Source organism: Moschus berezovskii, chromosome 5 (assembly GCF_049115385.1).
Source record: "Moschus berezovskii isolate FMDL1 chromosome 5, NW_MosBer_1.0, whole genome shotgun sequence".
Classification (NCBI taxonomy): Eukaryota; Metazoa; Chordata; class Mammalia; order Artiodactyla; family Moschidae; genus Moschus; species Moschus berezovskii.
In genome coordinates, this window is record NC_142464.1 from 81,380,688 (window position 1) to 81,404,332 (window position 23,645).

The window sequence follows — 23,645 nt, forward strand, 5'->3', positions numbered from 1 at the left end:
GGTTGGTCATAACTTTCCTTCCAAGGAGCAAGCGTCTTTTAATTTCATGGCTGCAATCAGCATCTGCAGTGATTTTGGAGCCCAAAAAAACAAAGTCTGACACTGTTTCCACTGTTTTTCCATCTATTTCCCATGAAGTGATGGGACCAGATGCCATGATCTTTGTTTTCTGAATGTTGAGCTTCAAGCCAACCTTTTCACTCTCCTCTTTCACTTTCATCAAGAGGCTTTTGAGTTCCTCTTCACTTTCTGCCATAAGGGTAGTGTCATCTGCATATCTGAGGTTATTGATATTTCTCCCAGCAATCTTAATTCCAGCTTGTGCTTCTTCCAGCCCAGCGTTCCTCATGATGTACTCTGCATATAAGTTAAATAAGCAAGGTGACAATATACAACCTTGACGTACACCTTTTCCTATTTGGAACCAGGCTGTTGTTCCATGACCGGTTCTAACTGTTGCTTCCTGACCTGCATACAGGTTTCTCAAGAGGCAGGTCAGGTGGTCTGGGATTCCCATCTCTTTCAGAATGTTCCACAGTTTATTGTGATCCACACAGTCAAAGGCTTTGGCATAGTCAATGAAGCAGAAATAGATGTTTTTCTGAAACTCTCTTGCTTTCTCCATGATCCAGCGGATGTTGGCAATTTGATCTCTGGTGCCTCTGCCTTTTCTAAAACCTGCTTGAACATCTGGGAGTTCACGGTTTACATACTGCTGAAGCCTGGCTTGGAGAATTTTGAGCATGACTTTACTAGCGTGTGAGATGAGTGCAATTGTGCGGTAGTTTGAGCATTCTTTGGCATTGCCTTTCTTTGGGATTGGAATGAAGACTGACCTCTTCCAGTCCTGTGGCCACTGCTGAGTTTTCCAAATCTGCTGGCATATTGAGTGCAGCACTTTCACAGCATCATCTTTCAAGACTTGAAATAGCTCAACTGGAATTCCATCACCTCCACTAGCTTTGTTCGTAGTGATGCTTTCTAAGGCCCACTTGACTTCACATTCCAAGATGTCTGGCTCTAGGTCAGTGATCACATTATCGTGACTATCTTGGTCGTGAAGATCTTTTTTGTACAGTTCTTCTGTGTATTCCTGCCACCTCTTCTTAATATCTTCTGCTTCTGTTAGGTCCATACCATTTCTGTCCTTTATCGAGCCCATCTTTGCATGAAAAGTTCCCGTGGAATCTCTGATTTTCTTGAAGAGGTCTCTTGTTTTTCCTATTCTGTTGTTTTCCTCTATTTCTTTGCATTGATCACTGAGGAAGGCTTTCTTATCTCTCCTTGCTATTCTTTGGAACTCTGCATTCAGATGCTTATATCTTTCCTTTTCTCCTTTGCTTTTCGCCTCTCTTCTTTTTACAGCTATTTGTAAGGCCTCCTCAGACAGCCATTTCGCTCTTCTGCATTTCTTTTCCATGGGGATGGTCTTGGTCCCTGTCTCCTGTACAATGTTACGAACCTCCGTCCAGAGTTCATCAGGCACTCTATCAATCAGATCTAGTCCCTTAAATCTATTTCTCACTTCCACTGCATAATCATAAGGGATTTGATTGAGGTCATATCTGAATGGTCTAGTGGTTTTCCGCGGCGCAGACGCGACGCGAGAGACGCCGGCCCCGGCGGCGCAGACGCGACGCGAGAGACGCCGGCCCGGGCGCAACGAACCACGCAAAGAGGTGCGGCCGTGAGGAGCTACCCCACGCCTGAGGCCAGGGCCGGCGGCCGAGAGGAGCTACCCCACGTCCAACAGGCGGTGGCTGCGCGGGCGCAGGAGGGCCGAGAGGAGCTACTCCGCGTTCAAGGTCAGGAGGGGCGGCCTTGAGGAGATACCCCTCGTCCAAGGTAAGGTACAGCGGCTGCACTTTGCTGGAGCGTCTGTGAAGAGATTTTCCACGACCAAGGTAAGAGAAACCCAAATAAGACGGTAGGTATTGCTAGGGGGCACCAGAGGGCAGACAAACTGAAATCATAATCACAGGAAACTAGCTGATCTAATCACATGGACCACAGCCGAATGTGGTCCCCTGGAGAAGGGAATGGCAAACCACTTCAGTATACTTGCCTTGAGAACCCCATGAACAGTAACAAAGGGCAAAATGATAGGATACTGAATGAGGAATTCCCCAGGTCGGTAGGTGCCCAGTATGCTACTGGAGCTCAGTGGAGAAATAACTATAGAAGGAATCAAGGGATGGAGCAAAAGCAAAACCAATACCCAGTTGTGGATGTGACCAATGATAGAAACAAGGTCCGGTGCTGTAAAGAGCAATATTGCATAGGAACCTGGAATGTTAGGTCCATGAATCAAGGCAAATTGGAAGTGGTCAAACAGGAGATGGCAAGAGTGAACGTCGACATTCTAGGAATCAGTGAATTAAAATGGACTGGAATGGGTGAATTTAACTCAGATGACCATTATATCTACTACTGTGGTCAGGAATCCTTTAGAAGAAATGGAGTAGCCATCATGGTCAACAAAAGAGTCCGAAATGCAGTACTTGGATGCAATCTTAAAAATGACAGGATGATTTCTGTTCGTTTCCAAGGCAAACCATTCAATATTACAGTAATCCAGGCCTATGCCCCAACCAGTACTGCTGAAGAAGCCGAAGTTAATCGGTTCTATGAAGACCTACAAGACCTTTTAGAACTAACACCCAAAAAAGATGTCCTTTTCATTCTAGGGGACTGGAATGCAAAAGTAGGAAGTCAAGAAACACCTGGAGTAACTGGCAAATTTGGCCTTGGAGCACGGAATGAAGCAGGGCAAAGGCTAATAGAGTTTTGTCAAGAGAATGCACTGGTCATAGCAAACACCCTCTTCCAACAACACAAGAGAAGACTCTACACATGGACATCACCAGATGGTCAACACCGAAATCAGATTGATTATATTCTTTGCAGCCAAAGATGGAGAAGCTGTATACAGTTAGCGAAAACAAGACCAGGAGCTGACTGTGGCTCAGATCATGAACTCCTTATTGCGAAGTTCAGATATACCCTGTATAGAAGTTAAATAAGAAGGGTATGCTAAAGCTGAAACTCCAATACTTTGGCCACCTCATGAGACGAGTTGACTCACTGGAAAAGACTCTGATGCTGGGAAAGGTTGGGGGTGGGAGGAGAAGGGGACGACGGAGAATGAGATGGCTGGATGGGATCACCGACTCTGTGGACATGAGTTTGAGTGTACTCCGGGAGTTGGTGATGGACAGGGAGGCCTGGCGTGCTGTGATTCATGGGGTCTCGGAGAGTTGGACACGACTGAGCGACTGAACTGAACTGAACTGAACTGAACAATATACAGCCTTGTCATACTCCTTTCCCAATTTTGAACCAGTCAGTTGTTCCATGTCCAGTTCTTGACCCACATACAGGTTTCTCAGGAGACAGGTAAGGTGGTCTGGTATTCCTATCTCTTGAAGAATTTTCCACAGTTTAATGTGATCCACACAATCAAAGGCTTTAGTGTAGTCAATAAAGCAGATGTTTTTCTGGTGATGTTTTTCCCTTGCTTTCTCCATGAAGTGATAGCTTGTAATTTGATCTCTGATTCAGTCCATTACAACAACTATTTGTAGTGCCCCCAACTGGAATGACTTGAAGGTTAAACTTAGCTGAGACTATTTACAGGGTCACTTTTATATGGCCTTTCCATGTGGCTTAGACCTCTCTCAGCATGACAGCTGTATTCTGAGAAGGAATATCCTAAATTGTAGTGTTCCAAGGGTGAGCCTTCCAGCCTTCAGGTAGAAGCTCCATGTTTTTCTTATGATTTGGCCTTGGAAGTCACATTATGTCCCTGCAGGCATACTCGGTTGATTGATAATGGTACTAGTCTGGCCAAATTCAAGAGGGCAGGGCCGCAAACCCCACCTTTCCATGAGAGAAGTGGCAAAGAATTTATAGGCACTTAAGAAAAAAATTTCCACACCCAGTGATGTGAGTCTTTTGGTATCCTTGGGCATGATTTTTGTATGCAGAAAAAACTGTGCAAAGGTATGCTTTTAAGTAATTAATAGCCAATTTTTAAAATTTCAAATTAGAAAATCTATTTCTTAGACTTTTTAGTTTGGTAGTTTTATTATTCTATTTATAATTCTAGCAGTTTTTGACAGTAAATTTTAAGAGTCCTAAGTAATATTTGATATACAAACTTAATTAAATTCATTCAAATAGTTTAAACTATATTTATACATGCTTACTTGCTCAGTTGTATCTGATTCTTTGCAATCCCATAGACTGCAGCCCACCAGGCTCCTCTGTTCATGGAATTTTCCAGGTAAGAATACTGGAATGGGTTGCCATTTCCTTCTCCAGGGGATCTTCCTGACCCAGGGATCGAACTTGCATCTCTTGTGTCTCCTGTGTTGGCAGGCAGATTCTTTACCACTGCACCACCTGGGAAGCCTAAATATATTAAATTTGATCTCTTTTTAGGTTACTTTATGTCAACCATCTACATTAATAAAACCCCAAATAGTAAATAGTTATTTAAAAATATAATACATTAAACTTATAAATACAGCGAACCTGAAGTTTTGGGTTTTTTTCCTGAAGTTTTTTTAATGTTGTAAGAATTGATACTGGCCCAGGTTCTTGGACTCTTTAATCAACAAATTGGTAAGAGGCCAGATGTAAAATTCAGGCAAGGCTTCATCAGGACTCGTGCTGCAGCAGGGGGCAGGGAAAACAAGTAACAGGTGCCCTTGCTTGCTTTCTGAGAGGGGGGTGAGCTGCTCCCTTAAACAGGGTAAGGGTAGGGGCAGATGAAGTTTCCCAGGTGGCTCGGTGGTAAAGAATCTGCCTGCCAGTGCAGGAGAGGCAGGTTTGATCCCTGGGTTGGGAAGATCCCCTGGGGGAGGAAACGGCAACCCACTCCAGTATCCTTGCCTGAAGAATCCCAAGGACAGAGATGCCTGGTGGGCTACAGACCATGGGACTGCAGAGTTGGATTCAACTGAGCGACTGAGCCCAGAGGTAGATGACAGGAAGGGTGGCTTAGGTGGTCTGCCAGCTCCCTTGGTGGTGCTGTGTGCAGGGATCATGCATAGTATCCTGCTTTTGCTCCTGGTATCTCAAAGTGGCAGTTGAGTTTTGGCCTTTTTGTATTTTCTACTTATTCATAATTTGCCCTGGCAGTGCACATAAGCGGTTCTTTTTAGTCCCCTTATGGTTTCTTTGGATTCTGTTGCTCTAGGAGGCATTTGTCGAGGTGCAGGCACTGCAATAAAGGGTCCCAGGTCCCAGCCTGTTTCAGAATGACATAAAGTTAAGATTTCAACTGAATGTCATCCTTCTAAATCAGTTTACTCCATGATACACTGCAAATTGCAGTTGTAATGTTATCATTCTTACAGGCCAAATTCTCTTAAAATGTGTGCCTCATTTTTATTTTAGTATACACTTATTTTTTGTTTTTTAGTAATTTCAAATTTACTGACAATCTGCAAAAATTAAAGTCCATTGGCCTTGTCATTCTCTCTCCTTTGTGAGGGTATTTGTGTGTGTATTTAATTTTTTCCCTGAATCACTTTTCAGTTCATATGTTTTTCTTTTTCGGCCACCCTGCACAGCTTTTGGGATCTCAATTCCCTGACCAGGGATCATACCTGGGCCACGGCACTGAAGGTGCCAAATCCTAACTAGATCATCAGAGAACTCCATCCCTGAGTCATTTTTGAAAGTTAGTTACAGATATTGTATACCCCTTTTCCTCAGTGCTTTATTGTGTTTCCTAACAATAGGATATTATCTTTTAGAACTACAATACTATTACCAAGATCACGAAATTTAACATTGATATAGTACCACATCTATTCTACGGTCCCTGTTCAAATTTCATCAGTTTTTGCACATACTTATTCTGAAGACAAAGTGTTATTTCTATGAGTTTTATTGTCTTAGCTATTTGACAGTTAATTCTAAATCTTCTAAGAGTTTAAAAATAACACACGCCCACAAAAGAGGTCAAGTTACTATTACAAGTACCTGAGGTTACTTGCCACCAGAGACTTCTGATGGATACACTGTAGGAAGTCCTTTTACCTCTATGAATGTCATACTAAGTCTCTTTTAATAGTAACTGTTAGGACTGTCATTCAGTTCTTCCCCATCTTTAGTTTAAAAGTAAGTTCGAAAACACCTGAGTCTGAATATATACAACCTAGTTTCAGAAGGATGGAAATTGATCCTTTCGGCTATAATCATAAGTTACTACAATATTCTCATCTCTTCTGTTGAATTTACTGAGAAGTCTGGTCCTGCTATCAGATGCTACTTTGTAACTATGATCTAGATAGTATTTAGTGTTTGATGCTTGTAAGTACTGTTTTCTTTTTCTCCCCTAGATTGAAACCAAGATTTTGTCGTCTACCCTGACTGCTATTGCAGCTCCTAGAATTGTAGACCTTGCCCATCCACGCATCAAGATAGAGGGGCTGTGCTTTGAAAGAGAAAGAAGTGAAAAGCCCATTCGTCCTGTAAGCTGTCACTACCTTGGCATCCCTCAGCTCACTCTCTGCTCATTCCCAGGTGTTACTTTGCTTCTGTAGGGCATAGACCAAAGTCATTGGATAAGAAAACCTTGAAAGAGTGGTCTGTGGCAGGAAGGAAGTTCTAGCTGCAAGATACGAAAAGAGGTTGAGGGTGAAGAGCATCATGGATTTGGGAGTCAATAAGAGCTGGGTTCAGGTTCCTTCCACACTGCTGCTAGTTCTATGATGTTGTGATAACCTTCTTGAGCCTTATTCATTCAATAAAGATTTGAATCTCTACAGCGTGCCAGACACCATGCCCAGTGAACACAATGGAGGGAGACCAAAAAAAAAAAAATACGTAAACAGATAAGATGATGTCAAGTAGTGGTAAGTGCTATGAAGAAAATGGGAAAGGAGTGACTATGGCTGAGGGTAGAGAACATGCTTCTTATGTATGGTTATCAGGGAAAGCCCCTCAAAGGAAGGTCTATTTGAGCTGAATGAGAAGGGGTCAGCTAAGTGAATGAGAAGAGAAGAGAATGTTCTAGTAAAGGGAAGAACACATGCCAAAGTCCTAAAGTTGTGATGGCATTGTGAGCAAGGGGATTGTCAAGATAATAGTTCCCAGTTTCGGGACTGTTGTGACTTGTGATAATCAAGGCAGGTGTTTAGCACACAGCCCAACACCTTCAGTGGTTTCCTCACTCTTCCTCCCTGACACTCCCCTCCATTCATTGTAGTGGCTACTTGACTTCTGATCCCAATTGAGTTTTCAATAAATACCTAATGATCATGTTGCCAAAGGAAGTCAGATCAATTTCATCATTATAGGAATCTGAGGATTAGATGTGGAATTCTATTAGGAAATTCCCTAGGGAATCAAAAAAACCTTGGGAGAGTGACTTGAGTCTGCTAAAATGAGTTGTGACCTTTGAGCAAATCAAAACTTGATTCTCAGTTTCCTTGGTATGTGATTATAGCCATCTTTAATTGCTAGAATTGTTTGGGGGTTAAAAAAAATTTTTTTTAAATGATTCCACTGTACATGAGGCTTCCCAGGTGGCTCAGTGGTAAAGAATACACTTGCCAATGCAGGAGATGGGGGTTCGATCACTGGGTCAGGAAGATCCCCTGGAGAAGGAAATGACAACCCACTCCAGTATTCTTACCTGGAAAGTCCCATGGACAGAGTAGCCGGGTGGGCTGTAGTCCATGGGATCACAAAGAGTCAGACATGACTGAGCAACTGAGCATGCACTGCTGCAGATAATCATACTCTTAAAAGAGAGAGAATAGTAGCTATATGTCATCTTTCCTATTTTACCAATAAAGCAACATAATAGAAAGGCCTCCTGGCAGATGTGGTTTCCAAAGTAAGACCAAAAGGAGTCAATGAGTCAGTCAGTCAGCATATCTTTATTCAGCAATAATTATGCACCAGAATCTAGTCTAGCTTTGGGCAAACAGGTATGTCTCTCAAGCAGCTTATATTCTGGTGGGGAGAAGCAGACAATAAACACCCCAACAATAAAATAAATGAGCTAAGGCAGGTGTTGGTGAGTTCTGTGAAGAAGATTAAATAAGTATTGTGGAAGAGGGTAATTAGAATGGCCAATATACCTTGGATGGTCAGGGAAGAGCTTCTTGAGGGTGTGATGTTTGAGTCTAGAGACTTGAATGATGAAGAGGAGGCATGGCAAGAATGGGGAAAGAGAGTTTCAAGCAGAACTAGCAAGTGCAAAGGTCTTCAGATGGAAAGAGCTGGGCCAGAGGGACCTGTGTGGCTGGGGTCTTAGTGATCAAGGGAGAGATGGAAGGAAGGTGAGGTCATGGAGGATAGCAGGCAGATCATGTAGGGCCTTCTTGGCCACAGTAAGGAGCCTAAATGTTATTCTTAGCAAAATGGAAAGCTGCTGGAAGGTTTAAACCCTGACAGTGACATGATTTGACTTGGGCCTTGGAAAGTACATCCCTCATCAAGTTATTATGGTGATTGCATGGGAATGATTACAGGCAAATCACTGAGAACACTCTCTGGCTCATGGGATACACTTGTTAAAATGCACCTTCTCGCCCTCAGTAACTGCTGTATGAAGGCTGGATTGTATGGGGCAAGAAGGGGAGCAGAGAGGCCAGTTAGGAGAATAATCAGGAGAGAAATAATGGTGACTTGATAAATGCTGTACCTGGAAAGAGAGATGTGAAATTTTTGTGTCATTTTGTTTCCACTATAGATCTCCCAGGCTGCCTTGCTGGCCCACCCTAGCCCTCGAATACTAGCTCTAGCTAAGGCCAAGCCTCTTCATAAAGATTATTTACCTCCCCGTGATGCCCTCTGGCCAGTATCTTATGCTGCTATCCATTCCAAGATATCTCCCAGAATTCAAGAACTAGCTAACCCAAATACAAGGTATGTCAATTAAAGGCTAAGATGGGACAGGAAGGCCTGGGGATACTAAGGAGAGGGAAAAGTTGATCTAGTAAAGTCAGTGAAATGAATTGTAGGAAAACAATACATTTTTTAAATCATCTCACTTGTTATATTTATTGTGGCAAATTATGGTCTTCTTACAATGAATTGTTGATAAGACTACAATTAAATAGTTAGTGGACTAGTATTGAGCTTTAGACCTAGGATACAACTCTGTTATTATGGATATGGGATTATTTATCTATATTATTAAGGGAATAATCTCTCTCTATTGTTGGGACTTCCCTGGTGGCTCAGGTGATAAATAATGTGCCTGCAATGCAGGAGACCTGGGGTTGATCCCTGGGTCAGGAGGATCTCCTGGAGAAGGGAATAGCTACCCACTCCAGTATTCTTGCCTGGAGAATTCCATGGACAGAGGAGCATGTTGGGCTACAGTCCATGGGGTGGCAATGAGTGTGACAGGACTGAGCAACTAACACACATCTATACTTATATTGTTAAGGAAAACAAATTATAGAACAGAAGCATAATTGTTACAATTTCCTACATTGTAAGCAGATTCTTTATGGGCTGAGCCATGGGGGAAGCCCCACTTATATTATCTCAGAGGAGTACATAATAAGCTGGTAACAGTGGTCGCTTTGGGGTCCTAGGGAGCTAGGATGGGAGGAAGACTTCAGTTCAGTTCAGTTCAGTCGCTCAGTCGTGTCCGACTCTCCGCGACCCCATGAATCACAGCACGCCAGGCCTCCCTGTCCATCACCAACTCCCGGAGTTCACTCAAACTCATGTCCACAGAGTCGGTGATGCCATCCTGCCATCTCATTCTCCGTCGTCCCCTTCTCCTCCCGCCCCCAACCTTTCCCAGCATCAGAGTCTTTTCCAGTGAGTCAACTCTTTGCATGAGGTGGCCAAAGTATTGGAGTTTCAGCTTTAGCATCAGTCCCTCCAATGAACATCCAGGATTGATCTCCTTTAGAATGGACTGGTTGGATCTCCTTGCAGAATAAGGGACTCTCAAGAGTCTTCTCCAACACCACAGTTCAAAAGCATCAATTCTTCGGCGATCAGCTTTCTTCACAGTCCAACTCTCACATCCATACATGACCACGGGAAAAACCATTGCCTTGACTAGACGGACCTTGGTTGGCAAAGTAATGTCTCTGCTTTTTAATATACTATCAAGGTTGGTCATAACTTTCCTTCCAAGGAGCAAGCGTCTTTTAATTTCATGGCTGCAATCAGCATCTGCAGTGATTTTGGAGCCCAAAAAAACAAAGTCTGACACTGTTTCCACTGTTTTTCCATCTATTTCCCATGAAGTGATGGGACCAGATGCCATGATCTTTGTTTTCTGAATGTTGAGCTTCAAGCCAACCTTTTCACTCTCCTCTTTCACTTTCATCAAGAGGCCTTTGAGTTCCTCTTCACTTTCTGCCATAAGGGTGGTGTCATCTGCATATCTGAGGTTATTGATATTTCTCCCGGCAATCTTGATTCCAGCTTGTGCTTCTTCCAGCCCAGCGTTCCTCATGATGTACTCTGCATATAAGTTAAATAAGCAAGGTGACAATATACAGCCTTGACGTACACCTTTTCCTATTTGGAACCAGTCGGTTGTTCCATGTCCAGTTCTGACTGTTGCTTCCTGACCTGCATACAGGTTTCTCAAGAGGCAGGTCAGGTGGTCTGGGATTCCCATCTCTTTCAGAATGTTCCACAGTTTATTGTGATCCACACAGTCAAAGGCTTTGGCATAGTCAATGAAGCAGAAATAGATGTTTTTCTGGAACTCTCTTGCTTTCTCCATGATCCAGCGGATGTTGGCAATTTGATCTCTGGTGCCTCTGCCTTTTCTAAAACCTGCTTGAACATCTGGGAGTTCACGGTTTACATACTGCTGAAGCCTGGCTTGGAGAATTTTGAGCATGACTTTATTAGCGTGTGAGATGAGTGCAATTGTGCGGTAGTTTGAGCATTCTTTGGCATTGCCTTTCTTTGGGATTGGAATGAAGACTGACCTCTTCCAGTCCTGTGGCCACTGCTGAGTTTTCCAAATCTGCTGGCATATTGAATGCAGCACTTTCACAGCATCATCTTTCAAGTCTTGAAATAGCTCCACTGGAATTCCATCACCTCCACTAGCTTTGTTCGTAGTGATGCTTTCTAAGGCCCACTTGACTTCACATTCCAAGATGTCTGGCTCTAGGTCGGTGATCACATTATCGTGACTATCTTGGTCGTGAAGATCTTTTTTGTACAGTTCTTCTGTGTATTCCTGCCACCTCTTCTTAATATCTTCTGCTTCTGTTAGGTCCATACCATTTCTGTCCTTTATCGCGCCCATCTTTGCATGAAATGTTCCCTTGGAATCTCTAATTTTCTTGAAGAGGTCTCTTGTTTTTCCTATTCTGTTGTTTTCCTCTATTTCTTTGCATTGATCACTGAGGAAGGCTTTCTTATCTCTCCTTGCTATTCTTTGGAACTCTGCATTCAGATGCTTATATCTTTCCTTTTCTCCTTTGCTTTTTGCCTCTCTTCTTTTTACAGCTATTTGTAAGGCCTCCTCAGACAGCCATTTCGCTCTTTTGCATTTCTTTTCCATGGGGATGGTCTTGGTCCCTGTCTCCTGTACAATGTCACGAACCTCCGTCCAGAGTTCATCAGGCACTCTATCTATCAGATCTAGTCCCTTAAATCTATTTCTCACTTTCACTGTATAATCATAAGGGATTTGATTGAGGTCATATCTGAATGGTCTAGTGGTTTTCCCTACTTTCTTCAATTTAAGTCTGAACTTCGCAATAAGGAGTTCATGATCTGAGCCACAGTCAGCTCCTGGTCTTGTTTTTGCTAACTGTATACAGCTTCTCCATCTTTGGCTGCAAAGAATATAATCAATCTGATCTCGGTGTTGACCATCTGGTGATGTCCATGTGTAGAGTCTTCTCTTGTGTTGTTGGAAGAGGGTTTTTGCTATGACCAGTGCATTCTCTTGACAAAACTCTATTAGCCTTTGCCCTGCTTCATTCCGTGCTCCAAGGCCAAATTTGCCAGTTACTCCAGGTGTTTCTTGACTTCCTACTTTTGCATTCCAGTCCCCTAGAATGAAAAGGACATCTTTTTTGGGTGTTAGTTCTAAAAGGTCTTGTAGGTCTTCATAGAACCGATTAACTTCGGCTTCTTCAGCATTACTGGTTGGGGCATAGGCCTGGATTACTGTAATATTGAATGGTTTGCCTTGGAAACGAACAGAAATCATCCTGTCATTTTTAAGATTGCATCCAAGTACTGCATTTCGGACTCTCTTGTTGACCATGATGGCTACTCCATTTCTTCTAAGGGATTCCTGCCCACAGTAGTAGATATAATGGTCATCCGAGTTAAATTCACCCATTCCAGTCCATTTTAATTCACTGATTCCTAGAATGTCGACGTTCACTCTTGCCATCTCCTGTTTGACCACTTCCAATTTGCCTTGATTCATGGACCTAACATTCCAGGTTCCTATGCAATATTGCTCTTTACAGCACCGGACCTTGTTTCTATCACTGGGAGGAAGACTTATTTTTCCCTAAATAGACTTTTGTAATTTTTCAACGTTTTTGCATCATGTACATGTACGAACTATTTCAAATAAATCGGAAAATATATTAAACAAAGAAAAACTTGCCTCTAATTCCTATTCATTTTTCAGAAGACCTCTCAACTTGCTGAACCTCAATTCATTTCGTTACCTTCAAGGGATAATACTTGAGCCCCTTTTTCTAGCACCATCAAGAAAGCATAACTGAAAAAGTTGTAGTAGTCTTGAGCTCAGGGAATAGGAAATATATTCAATCTTATAAAATATTTTAAAATTTTGCAATAGGTTTTTCTTTTTTAAAAAAAGTTAAACATCAAATGAAATGACACTCATTCTCTGTACACTGACAAAGGAATGGGAAGAGTAAGGTCAGGCACTCAAAATTCTGTCCTGGCAGCAAAATTCTTATTTGGTGGTTAAGGATGGAAACTTCAAAAGAACATGATTTCTTCAAGGTCACTAGTGAACTGTCTGGCTTTATTTTAACATTGCCAAATTACTGAATTTCCAGAATTTGCTTTCTATGGAAAGAGGAAAGGCTTTGGAATCTGATGGCGCAAATCTAGATTTGACCGCAGATCATTCTTACAACTTGCCTGAGCCTTCATCTCCTTGTCTGTATAGTGGAGGTCAATGATACCTGTTTTATGAGATGCTTATGAAAATCAAAATGGGATAATATCACAGTGCCTAACATATACTGGATGCCTGAGGAGTGTTAGTTCTCTTTCCCTTTCATCCTATTTCAAGTTGAATCTTTTTTTCCATTTCAGGACTCCTGTGCATATTGTATATTATGATCCAGAAGTCTTTAAAGTCAAGCCAGCTGCTTTGAAAACACAATGTTCTCCGAGGATCCAGGAGTTGGCAGAACCTATTATACGTTAAAAACAGAAAGCCACAGTTCCCTAGTCTGGTGCTGTCAGTTTGTAGCCCCACCCCCTCAATACACACAGGACCTCTAGGGAACACCACTGCTGCTGTGCAGTTGTGTCTTTAGCAGGTCTGGGGACTCCAGCATGCTTTAAAGAGAAAATGATAGGCCGCCTTACTGTCCTTACTTCTCTCCTCATGCGTGTCTTAGCGGTCTCATTGCTCTGACTGACCTGAAAAAACAAAACCTCCTTATATTTGCTGGGTTTGCTTTTCTTTTCCCAGTGAGATCTATGTTCTCCAGTAGCTGGTCTCATCTCACTGTCTTCTCAAATAAATCCTGAAGACTGAAATCATTCTTCGTGTTACTTTTCCATTGCCCCCTCATTACCAAGAAGTAACACTGAAAAGCAGTGAAGACTTTGTGGATAAGTCAAAATGCTTTCTACAATCTGTAGATGAAATTTAGGAAACAGGTTACTACATTTTTTTGAATGAGTTAATGAACATTTATTAAATATTTTTATGACAAGTGCTACACTAGATACATATCAAAGGAAATACATTAACCTTATGAGATAATTATTATCATCTTCAGTTTACAAGTGAGAACATTGAGATCAAGAGTTTATATGCCTAGATTACATTGCCATAGTTATAAATCAAATTGCAACTTTCAGCTCCAAATTGAAGTATCATTTTATTAAAAATATAGTTATATATTAAAATCAAATTATTGATAAATTTGGTAATTTCTGCTTACTCTGGATCCAAATTTTTTTAACCTCAAGTCTGAAGACAGCCTTTGCAGGGTCCATAAATCTTCTATGAGTTCATGTACAATTGCACGTATGTCAATTTGCTGGGAATAGCACCCATGGTTCTTTATTTGGCTGTGTTGGGTCTTCTTGCTGCTTGTGGTCTTTCTCTAGCTGCAGCAGTCAGGCTCTGTAATTGTGGTGCGTGGGCTTAGTTTCTCTGGCAGCATGTGAAATCTTCTCAGACTAGGGAATGAACCATGTCATCTGCATTAGTCATTGGATTCTTTATCACCAGACCACCGGAGAAGTCCACATCCATGGTTCTTATCATAGTCTGAAAACTATGACCTGAAAATTCATGACCTGAAAAAGGTTATGAAGCTTTTCATGTCTCAAAATATTTGATTAAACCAGTAGACTTTATGTTTTACTACTAGTTATTTATCACCACAACTGGAAGCAGAAGGGAGCCTTGGGTAGCTTTTGTAGCTCAAAAGAGGACTGAGTCTTCTAGGGAATAAGGTGATGGAGTCTTTTGGTTCTTCTTGGGGTTGCTGCAGCGGAGTGTTTTGGTATCCATTTGGCAGAAGCATAAATGTCATGCAGCCAATGGTGAAGGCAGTGCTGCCCCCAAAAAGCAGTGCTGCCTCATGTTTCCACAGGAAGTAGATTAAACGAGTCCATCTTCACCAGCCTCTTCCTTTTCTCACGCTCAGTGTCATTTATCATGAGTGACAGAAACTAGGCATTTGGTAAGCGCTATAATGTTTTGTCAAATTGCATCCACCCAGAATTTTTTTAATTTATTATCTCCATGGATTAGTATTTTATGGAGTAAACTAACTTTTATGGCCTACCTAGATTGGCATGAAAATGAGCTTGTTTGGAAACCAGTTCTACAGATGATTGAGCTATATCTCTAAAGCCTTTATGTTAAGCTAATAACCTAGTGTCATGGAGAGGTAATACCATGCAGCAGTTTTGGTTGTTTTTTGTTTTGGTTTGATTTTGGGGTTTTTGTTTGTTTGTTTTTTAAGATAGAAGGAAAAGAAAAAAAGCTAGGTTTATTGGTTAAAATGAAATATGGGGATTCCCTGGTGGTTCAGTGGCTAAGACTTCATGCTCCCAATGCAGGGGGCCTGGGGTCCATCCCTGATCAGAGAACTAGATCCACATGCTGCAACTAAAGAGTTTGAATGCCTCAGCGAAGATGGAAGACCCTGCATGCCACAACTATGACCTGGCACAGTCAAACGAAACAGAAGTTAAAGTTCCTGGAAATGACCCTTAAGACAAACAGCAAATAAGGAAACATCTATTCAAGGATATCTATGAAAATTCAGTGAGAAAGGTGAGAGTCCGTGATATTCAAACTACTTTTAGGCAGATTGTGTCTTGCCACAAATTCCAGTTCTGTCTTTAAATCCCTAAGCTGTATTCACTTTTACCTGTTTCCTCCTTTGACTTGCACACAAGAATCTTAGAGCTTTAATGAATGTAATGTTCAAATGTGGTGAGCCCCCTCAGCAAATAAAATTCCTGGCATCGTGCCTAATCATAGCAGGAAACCAAAAAATAACAGCTGCTACCATCATCACATCCACCACTACGCCCAGGAGATTGATAGCTTGTCTGTGCTGCTCTTCTGCATGGTTTCTGGTATCAATACTTTCAGTTCAGTTCAGTTCAGTTCAGTCGCTCAGTCGTGTCCGACTCTCCACGACCCCATGAATTACAGCACGCCAGGCCTCCCTGTCCATCACCAACGAGTCTGAATTTGTTTCTACTTGCTCCCTGGAGTGGATATGTGTGTGTATGTTCATATGTATGTGTGCCTGTCTTTATTTTGTGTTTGTGTATAAATTGAAAGTTTCCTAAATCCTTTAAAGAATCAGTTATTAAATAAGATCACTGAGGAATTATACAGAGGCTTGTGATTAACTACCAAAAGTTATAATAATTTCACTAAGAAGCTCAAATGTCTTCTCACCCCTTTTAGCTGTCAAGTGTAATAGCTGCAAATGTTCACCTTTCTGCAGCTTTTATTCCCAGATGGTTGTATTAACTGTCTCTGTTAAGCCTTGGAGTGATTTTCAACTCCTTATTAGCAGAAAGGTGGAGAATATTATTATTAGATTTGTGAACTTTGGGTAAGTTAATGTTGTCCATTTTGGAAAATGGCACCAATGAGACTATTCATAATCTACCAAAGCTATCAAAGGATTTTTTTTTAAAGCCACTAGTTCCGAAAGGCCTGAAATTTCTCAAGACACAGAATAAAGGTTGAAACTGTTTTATTCTGCCTCTGATAGTCCTTCACTCCTCTGGTTTTAAGATGAAAGCTTAATTGAAAGTTCTCATTTGGTAAGATTAGTTAAACCATATTAAAATTATATTTTATGACTATTAAAATAAAAATGAACATATCAGTATTTTATATTAATACTTTTTTTTAAACTAAAAGTTCATTTTTTCCTTCTCATATAAAAAGAACTAGACCATGTTTGTAAGTTCTTAAAAGTATTGTGGGCTGTAGGTACTGAGCCTGCTATGCCCGGGGGGGCAGTCCACTGCGTTCAGTTAGGTAGTCCTTGGGTCTGTGTGGCAGCATAGACCTGAGAGCTGCCAGAGATACACACGTGCAACTCATCTCAGTTAGCTGTGGTTGGGACTGGGGGGTTGGTGAGAGGTAGGACCAGGAGACGAGGAATCCTGCTTTGGTACTTGCTGGTATTAGAGAAGTGCTGTTGATTATGTTTAGGAGCGTATTGATATGGTGGTTATGCTTTTAAAAAGCTTTTTTTTTTTTTTTATATGCCAGGGGACTTTTATTACATATTTAGGTATAAATAGTCTTTCTGTGGGAGAGGGTGAAGGTGGAATGATTGGGGAGAATGGAATTGTAGCATGTATATTATCATAAGTGACCAGTCCAGGTTCGACGCATAAATTTTCCTCTGTTCATTTCTTTGCATTTGTGCTTTTTTAATAAAAATTAAAAAAAAAAAAAAAGAATTCACATGCATTATTATATTATTCAAGATTAAATTAGATTTATATCTTTCTGTACAGGTACATTAATAAAAACACATATAATAATACAGAAGAAAACATATACATAAAAAAAATAAAATAAAAATAAAAGGAGGCTGATGGTTTTTTCATTCTTTCAGCAAATGTAGAGAAAGAAACTTCTACATATTAGAATCAGAAAGAAATCCACTATAGATTAAGTGGGGGGGGTAAATTTCTGAAGAATTTGTATTCTAAGATCCCACTCGTATGTTTAAAAAAAATTAGTATATGCTTATGCACGTATTGAATCTTCAAGGAGACATGCCAAATATGAGCAGTGACTATTTATGGGATATACCAAGGAGGAGGGCTGGAAATTGTTTGTTTTTTTTAAAAAGCTTTTTTAAAAAATATTATTTTTTAGCTGTGCTGGGTCTTTGTTGCTGCTTGTGGTCTTTCTCTAGTTGTGGTGTGCAGGCTTCTCACTGTGGTGGCTTCTGTTGCAGAGCACGGGCTCTAGGGCCCATGGGCTTCAGTAGTTATGGTGCATAAACTTTAGTTGCTCTGAGGCAGATGGAATTTTCCCAAACCAGGGCTTGAACCTGTGTGCCCTGCATTGGCAGGCAGATTCTTAATCACTAGGCCACCAGGGAAGTCCTGGTTATGCTTTTTAAAGCAGTTCTTTTAGAGATGGAAGCTGAGACATTTGCGAATAAAGTGATATCTAGAGTTTGTGTGTGTGTGCTGGGTTGATTCAGTCATGTTCAATTCCTTGCAACCCTATGGACTGTAGCCCGCTAGGCTCCTCTGTCCCTGGGATTCTCCAGACAAGAATACTGGAGTGGGTTTCCATGCCCTCCTCCAGGGGATCTTCCTGAACCAGTGATCAAACCCGCATCCCTTATGTCTCCTGCATTGGCAGGCGAGTTCTTTACCACTAGTGCCACTTGGGAAGCCCTATCTAGAGTTTGCTTTGCAATAATCCCAACGGGAGTGGATGAGAGTATAGATGAAACCACTCTTGGTTGTGGGTTGGTGATTGTTGAAATTAAGTGATGGAAGCATAGGGTTCATTGTAATAGTCTCTCTTCTATTAGACATGCTTGAAGTTTTACATAATAAAGTGGAAAGTCCGAGGGGAGCAGGGATGGGCAGTTACAGGTCTCAACAGAGGCTTGAGAGACCTGAGCAGCACAAAACTCCCCCAACACTGCACGCCACCAGCCTGATCAGCTTGCCTCCCACATGGTTGGTGTTAGGGCTATTTAAGTGGGGAAGTCAAGGTAATTTGTCTGTATTCCATGGTTGGTGCAGGGGAGAGATAGCACATATAAGATGATAAGATATTTTATAATTTGGTGGAAATAGGATGGTGGAGAAACAACCCACTAGAAATAAGGTAAAACGAGATGAACTGGTATTCCTACCCCAAATTCAGGGGAATGGGCAAGACTTAGAACTTTCACCACACTTCTGGTGGGAAAGGGTCAACTCTAATTGAATTTTCCAAGGTCAGGATGCCTCTGTTGACCTCTGGGTTGCAACTGCTTGACTCTCAAGAGGTGACGAACAAGCAGGAACAGAGAAGAAGTTGACTTTTGTTTGTTAACCTGGATTTGGTTGAAGGAAGGAAAATTGGAGCATAAATGCTACATGGCTTCCTGCAATCTAGGAGAGAGCGGGTAAAGGCAGTGCTTTTTATGTTCAAGGTTGTTCGTTCTGGAATGAGGCTTCACAGAGTATTAGCTGTACAACCTTGTACAAATTACTTCTCAATGAAAAGGAGCTAATAGTGTGTGCTGTTGAGATTTGAAAGTCTCCAATAAATTACCCCTATCCTTCCCTTGCCTTAGTTCAGAAACAATTATGAAACCCAGACAGATGGAGTTCAACATAACTCCTTTACAACCGACAAAGCTGTTTGGAGAATGTGATTTTAGTGAACCAGTTGGATTTCTAATTGGTTCCTTCCCCCAGAGCAGACAGACCATACTCTGCTTATGGCTCTCAGATCTCAAGGAAGAAGAAAGGCACTCACTCCTTCTTCTAGATTCACCAGCAGAGCAGTCACTGCTCCCATGGGAAGGAGGAAATCGGGGTGGGTGAGGGCAAAAATGAGGGAGTTCTTCTCTGGGGAATTCTCCTTCTCCACATGGAAACAGGAGCATGGTGAGATAATGTTTACCACTGGGTTCTTGGGAAGTGCTTAGCACAGTATCCAGTACATGTTGGTAGGCTTTGTTTGCTTCAGTTCAGTTCAGTTCAGTCGCTCAGTCGTGTCTGACTCTTTGCGACCCCATGAATCACAGCACGCCAGGCCTCCCTGTCCATCACCAACTCCCGGAGTTCACTCAAACTCATGTCCATCGAGTCGGTGATGCCATCCAGCCATCTCATTCTCTGTCGTCCCCTTCTCCTCCCTCTCCCAATCCTTCCCAGCATCAGAGTCTTTTCCAGTGAGTCAACTCGTCGCAGGAGGTAGCCAAAGTATTGGAGTTTCAGCTTTAGCATCAGTCCTTCCAATGAACACCTAGGATTAATTTCCTTTAGAATGGACTGGTTGGATCTCCTTGCAGTCCAGGGGACTCTCAAGAGTCTTCTCCAGCACCACAGTTCAAAAGCATCAATTCTTCGGCGATCAGCTTTCTTCACAGTCCAACTCTCACATCCATACATGACCACTTAGTCATTATTAATAGTGAATATTAAGAAGCTTTGCACATCTTTGTAGATAATGGAGTCACTTCCTCATTGTACCCCCAATGAAAACACAAAACCCCTATCAAGAAGTGTAGTCCACTCCCCTGCGCCTTGAGTCTAGGGTCCCTGTGACTTTCTTAGACTGATAGAAGGTGACAGAAGTGACATTGTATGACTTCCAAGGCCCCAGGGAACCTTGTAGCTTCTGTTCTTGCCTTCTTAGATCACTGCTGCAGGACAGCATAAAGAGAAACCCTTCAGAGATCTCCTGGAAAGAGAGGTCCCGTCCCGGTGGCCAGCTCGCCCTCTGCTGAATGCATTCACATGATCGGTCCCACAAGACCAACAGAAAGACTACCCAGCCAATCCACAGAATTGTCAGAAAAGAAAATGTTTATTGTTTAAAGTTCCTGTTTGGGGTTGATTTGTTATTCAGCAATAGTGAGCAAACAGGTAATAAGCCGGTGGAGCAAGAGACTGAAGCTGTGGTGGGTAGGGAGGGCCACAGGGGTTGCTGATTGCAGTGGGCAGATTTCCATAGTTTGTGAGCAAGCCCTTGGTTCGGGTCTGCTAAATGAGTGAGCACACACTTCTCCATCAACTAGCTGTTGTAAGTCCCCTCGCTGACACGTGTGATCTAACCTGTAGCCGAGCTGAACTTAAGTGGCTCCTGGTGGGTCAGTAAGAAGCTGTATGAATTGAGGCAGAGTAGTGTACTGGTCACTGACAAAGCTGAGCCCTCCACCTTACCTAATTTACCCCAGAGGATTTTGCTTCCTAAGGACCTATCCAAGGAGGTCCTGGCCTGTGACCATTCTTAACAGCAGAGATACAGCCCAGGCAGTAAGGAGAGGGAGCCCGAAGGCACACGTTCTTCCATGGTTTGTGTTGGGTTTTCATCTCCGGCTGGGAGGTGCTGCCAGATCGGAAAGCTTCCCCACCCATTGCAGCAGGCGTCTGCCTGCCTGCTCTCTGTTACTAAGGCTTGGTCTGCTGGAATTTCCAGGACGTTGGACTTCCTAGTTTGCATTGCAAGACAGGGCTGGCAGTAGGCTGGAGACAAGAGAAAGTGGACTGTGGGGTAGGGGAGAAGAAAGAAGATGCTGGTCTTCAGTGTGAAGTGGGGAGTGAGTTCACCCTGGGACGCCAGGGACACAATGGTGGTGGGCGGGCAGTGATCTGTAAATGGGCAAGCGTGGCTGAGGCTCGGGCAGATGGGCATCAGAGGAAAGCAGTAACAGATGCCAGGTAACACACTGCCTTTTCTGTAACTATCTCAGCAGGCAGGAGTGTCCTGGGGCTTGAATAGTTTAAAAACACCACAGTCCTGGCTTCAGCAAAGCTTAAAGCATGGCATAGGTCAGAGAACCATCCATTTTAAGTTCTGGCTCCTCTGCGATTTTTAAGTGACCCATGATTGTCAGGTTGGGGCTTCCCAGATGGCACAGTGGTAAAGAATCCTCCTGCCAATGCAGGAGAGGCAGGAGACATGGGTTTGATGCCTGATCAGGAAGATCCGCTGGAGAAGGAAATAGGAAATGGCAACCTACTCCAGTATACTTGCCTGGGAAATCCCATGGACAGTGGAGCCTGCGGGCCCCAATCCATGGGGTCTCAAAGAGTCAGACACTCATTCCCACTATTGTCTAGTATGAAACTGCATGAATTGAGGCAGAGGAGTGCACTGGTCACCGACAAGGTAGAGCTTCCCACATTACCTAACACCCCTCTTTCTTCCAAAGGGTTCTGCAACCTATCTGAGGAGGTCCTGGCCTGTGACCACCTTTATCAGCAGAGACACAGCCCAGGCAGTAAGGAGAGGGAGCCTGAGTTCTTTCACAGTTTGTGTTTATTTTTCTTGGTTGATCCTTGGTAGAGGAAGAATAAGTGACTGTATTATATGATTTCAAATATAAAGGGAGGTGGTGTCGATGTGGCTGAGAGTGTGCTTTCTAGAGTCAGAATGGCAGGATTTGAATCCTGGACCCACCACTTACTAGCTCTGTATCTTTAGATAAATTAACTAAGCCTCAATTTCCTAATTTGCAAAATGGATATAAGCATGGTGCTGTCAAATACTGCTCCACAGGGCACCAAGGAACTGGCGGACAAAGCAAAGCTGAGTTTATAGCTCACTGAGATCAGGGCGATCCCTTCCTCGACAGAGTCTTAGCAGCATCTCGTGAAGAGAGGGCAGTGGTGGGATATCTATAGGTTTGGGGCTTGTTTAGGATTGAGCAAGGGCTTAACAGACACAGCAGGGCGAGGGTTTCTAAAGGAATATTTAAGAATTGGTGAGACCAGCCAAGTACTTTCAGGACAGTAGCAAAAATTGTGTGTAACTTCATCTCCCTGGGCAAGAGTTTCCTAAAGCATATTACTGGAGGCAGTGGTGAAAATCATGCTAATACAGACAGTAAACTGTGTGGGTATAGATGGTTTAGGTTCAAGTTCTCCCGATTTACTTCCAGCATTGTTGTGAGGATTAAATGAGACAATGGATGAGGTGCTCGACGTATAGTCATGAGAGTGCTAAGTCATTTCAGGCGTGTTCAACTCTTTGCGACCCCATGGACTGTAGCCCACCAGGTTTCTCTGTCCATGGGATTCTCCAGGCAAGAACACTGGAGTGAATTGCCATGCCCGTCTCCAGGGGATCTTCCCAACCCAGGGATTGAACTCACACCTCTTACATCTCCTGCATTGGCAGGCAGAAATACTCAGTAACAGTTACCATTAGAAGCATTATTTTCCAGTCCAGCCCCCATTTCTCCTGCCAGTTTGCTAGTACATAAAATGATTTCACCTCCAGAATTGTTTCTTCATGACCTACAGACTTTCAGTTCAGTTCAGTTCAGTCGCTCAGTCGTGTCCGACTCTCCGCGACCCCATGAATCACAGCACGCCAGGCCTCCCTGTCCATCACCAACTCCCGGAGTACACTCAAACTCATGTCCGCAGAGTTGGTGATGCCATCCAGCCATCTCATTCTCCATCGTCCCCTTCTCCTCCCGCCCCCAACCTTTCCCAGCATCAGAGTCTTTTCCAGTGAGTCAACACGTCGCATGAGGTGGCCAAAGTATTGCAGTTTCAGCTTTAGCATCAGTCCCTCCAATGAACATCCAGGATTGATCTCCCTTAGAATGGACTGGTTGGATCTCCTTGCAGTATAAGGGACTCTCAAGAGTCTTCTCCAACACCACAGTTCAAAAGCATCGATTCTTCGGCGATCAGCCTTCTTCACAGTCCAACTCTCACATCCATACATGACCACGGGACCAACACAGGAAGAAAGGGCTCACCAAATCTAATCAGGTATTTACACCTCAGAGTTTATAAAATCCTAAACACGGAATCCTGGAAGCTTAGAATATAAGCTTTACTAAACCCTCAGAGAAATGGCCCCATACATCCTTAAGCTGTTCTGAAGGACCCTTGCACATCCCCAGTCCATGTAAGACTAAGGACAATAATGCTAGGTCCAGAACCCCTGAATTTCCCCCTTTAATCTGGTGTCAGGCTGGTCCCATCTAGTAAGATGCTGTTACCTCCTTGGTGTTTGTGTTTGTCCAAGTTTTTCCAGAGAAACAGAAGCAGAAAGAAATCTTTCTTTCTTCCTTTCTTTGTTCCTTCCTTCCTTCTTCTTTCTTCATATCTATCTATCTAAATGGAGTTAATCATGAGGAATTGGCTCACAAGATTATGGAGACTGAGAAGACCCACATTCTTCCATCTGCAAGCTGGAGACCCAGCCAAGTTGGTGGCATAATTCAGTTAGAGTCTGAAAGCCTGAG

The 23,645-nt window shown here is 42.8% G+C and overlaps 1 protein-coding gene across 1 annotated transcript in view; it reads left to right on the top strand.

Annotated features, from left to right (window-relative positions):
* The window catches only part of SPMAP2L (sperm microtubule associated protein 2 like), a 47,610-nt gene extending 33,917 nt beyond the window's left edge, over window positions 1-13,693 (top strand). Inside the window, exons 7-9 of the mRNA XM_055434745.2 lie at window positions 6,354-6,485; window positions 8,717-8,892; window positions 13,276-13,693. Coding sequence (XP_055290720.2) covers window positions 6,354-6,485; window positions 8,717-8,892; window positions 13,276-13,390 — 423 coding nt within the window. The 3' untranslated portion in view covers window positions 13,391-13,693. The remainder of the gene's footprint in view (window positions 1-6,353; window positions 6,486-8,716; window positions 8,893-13,275) is intronic.
* The last annotated feature ends 9,952 nt before the right edge of the window (window positions 13,694-23,645 follow it).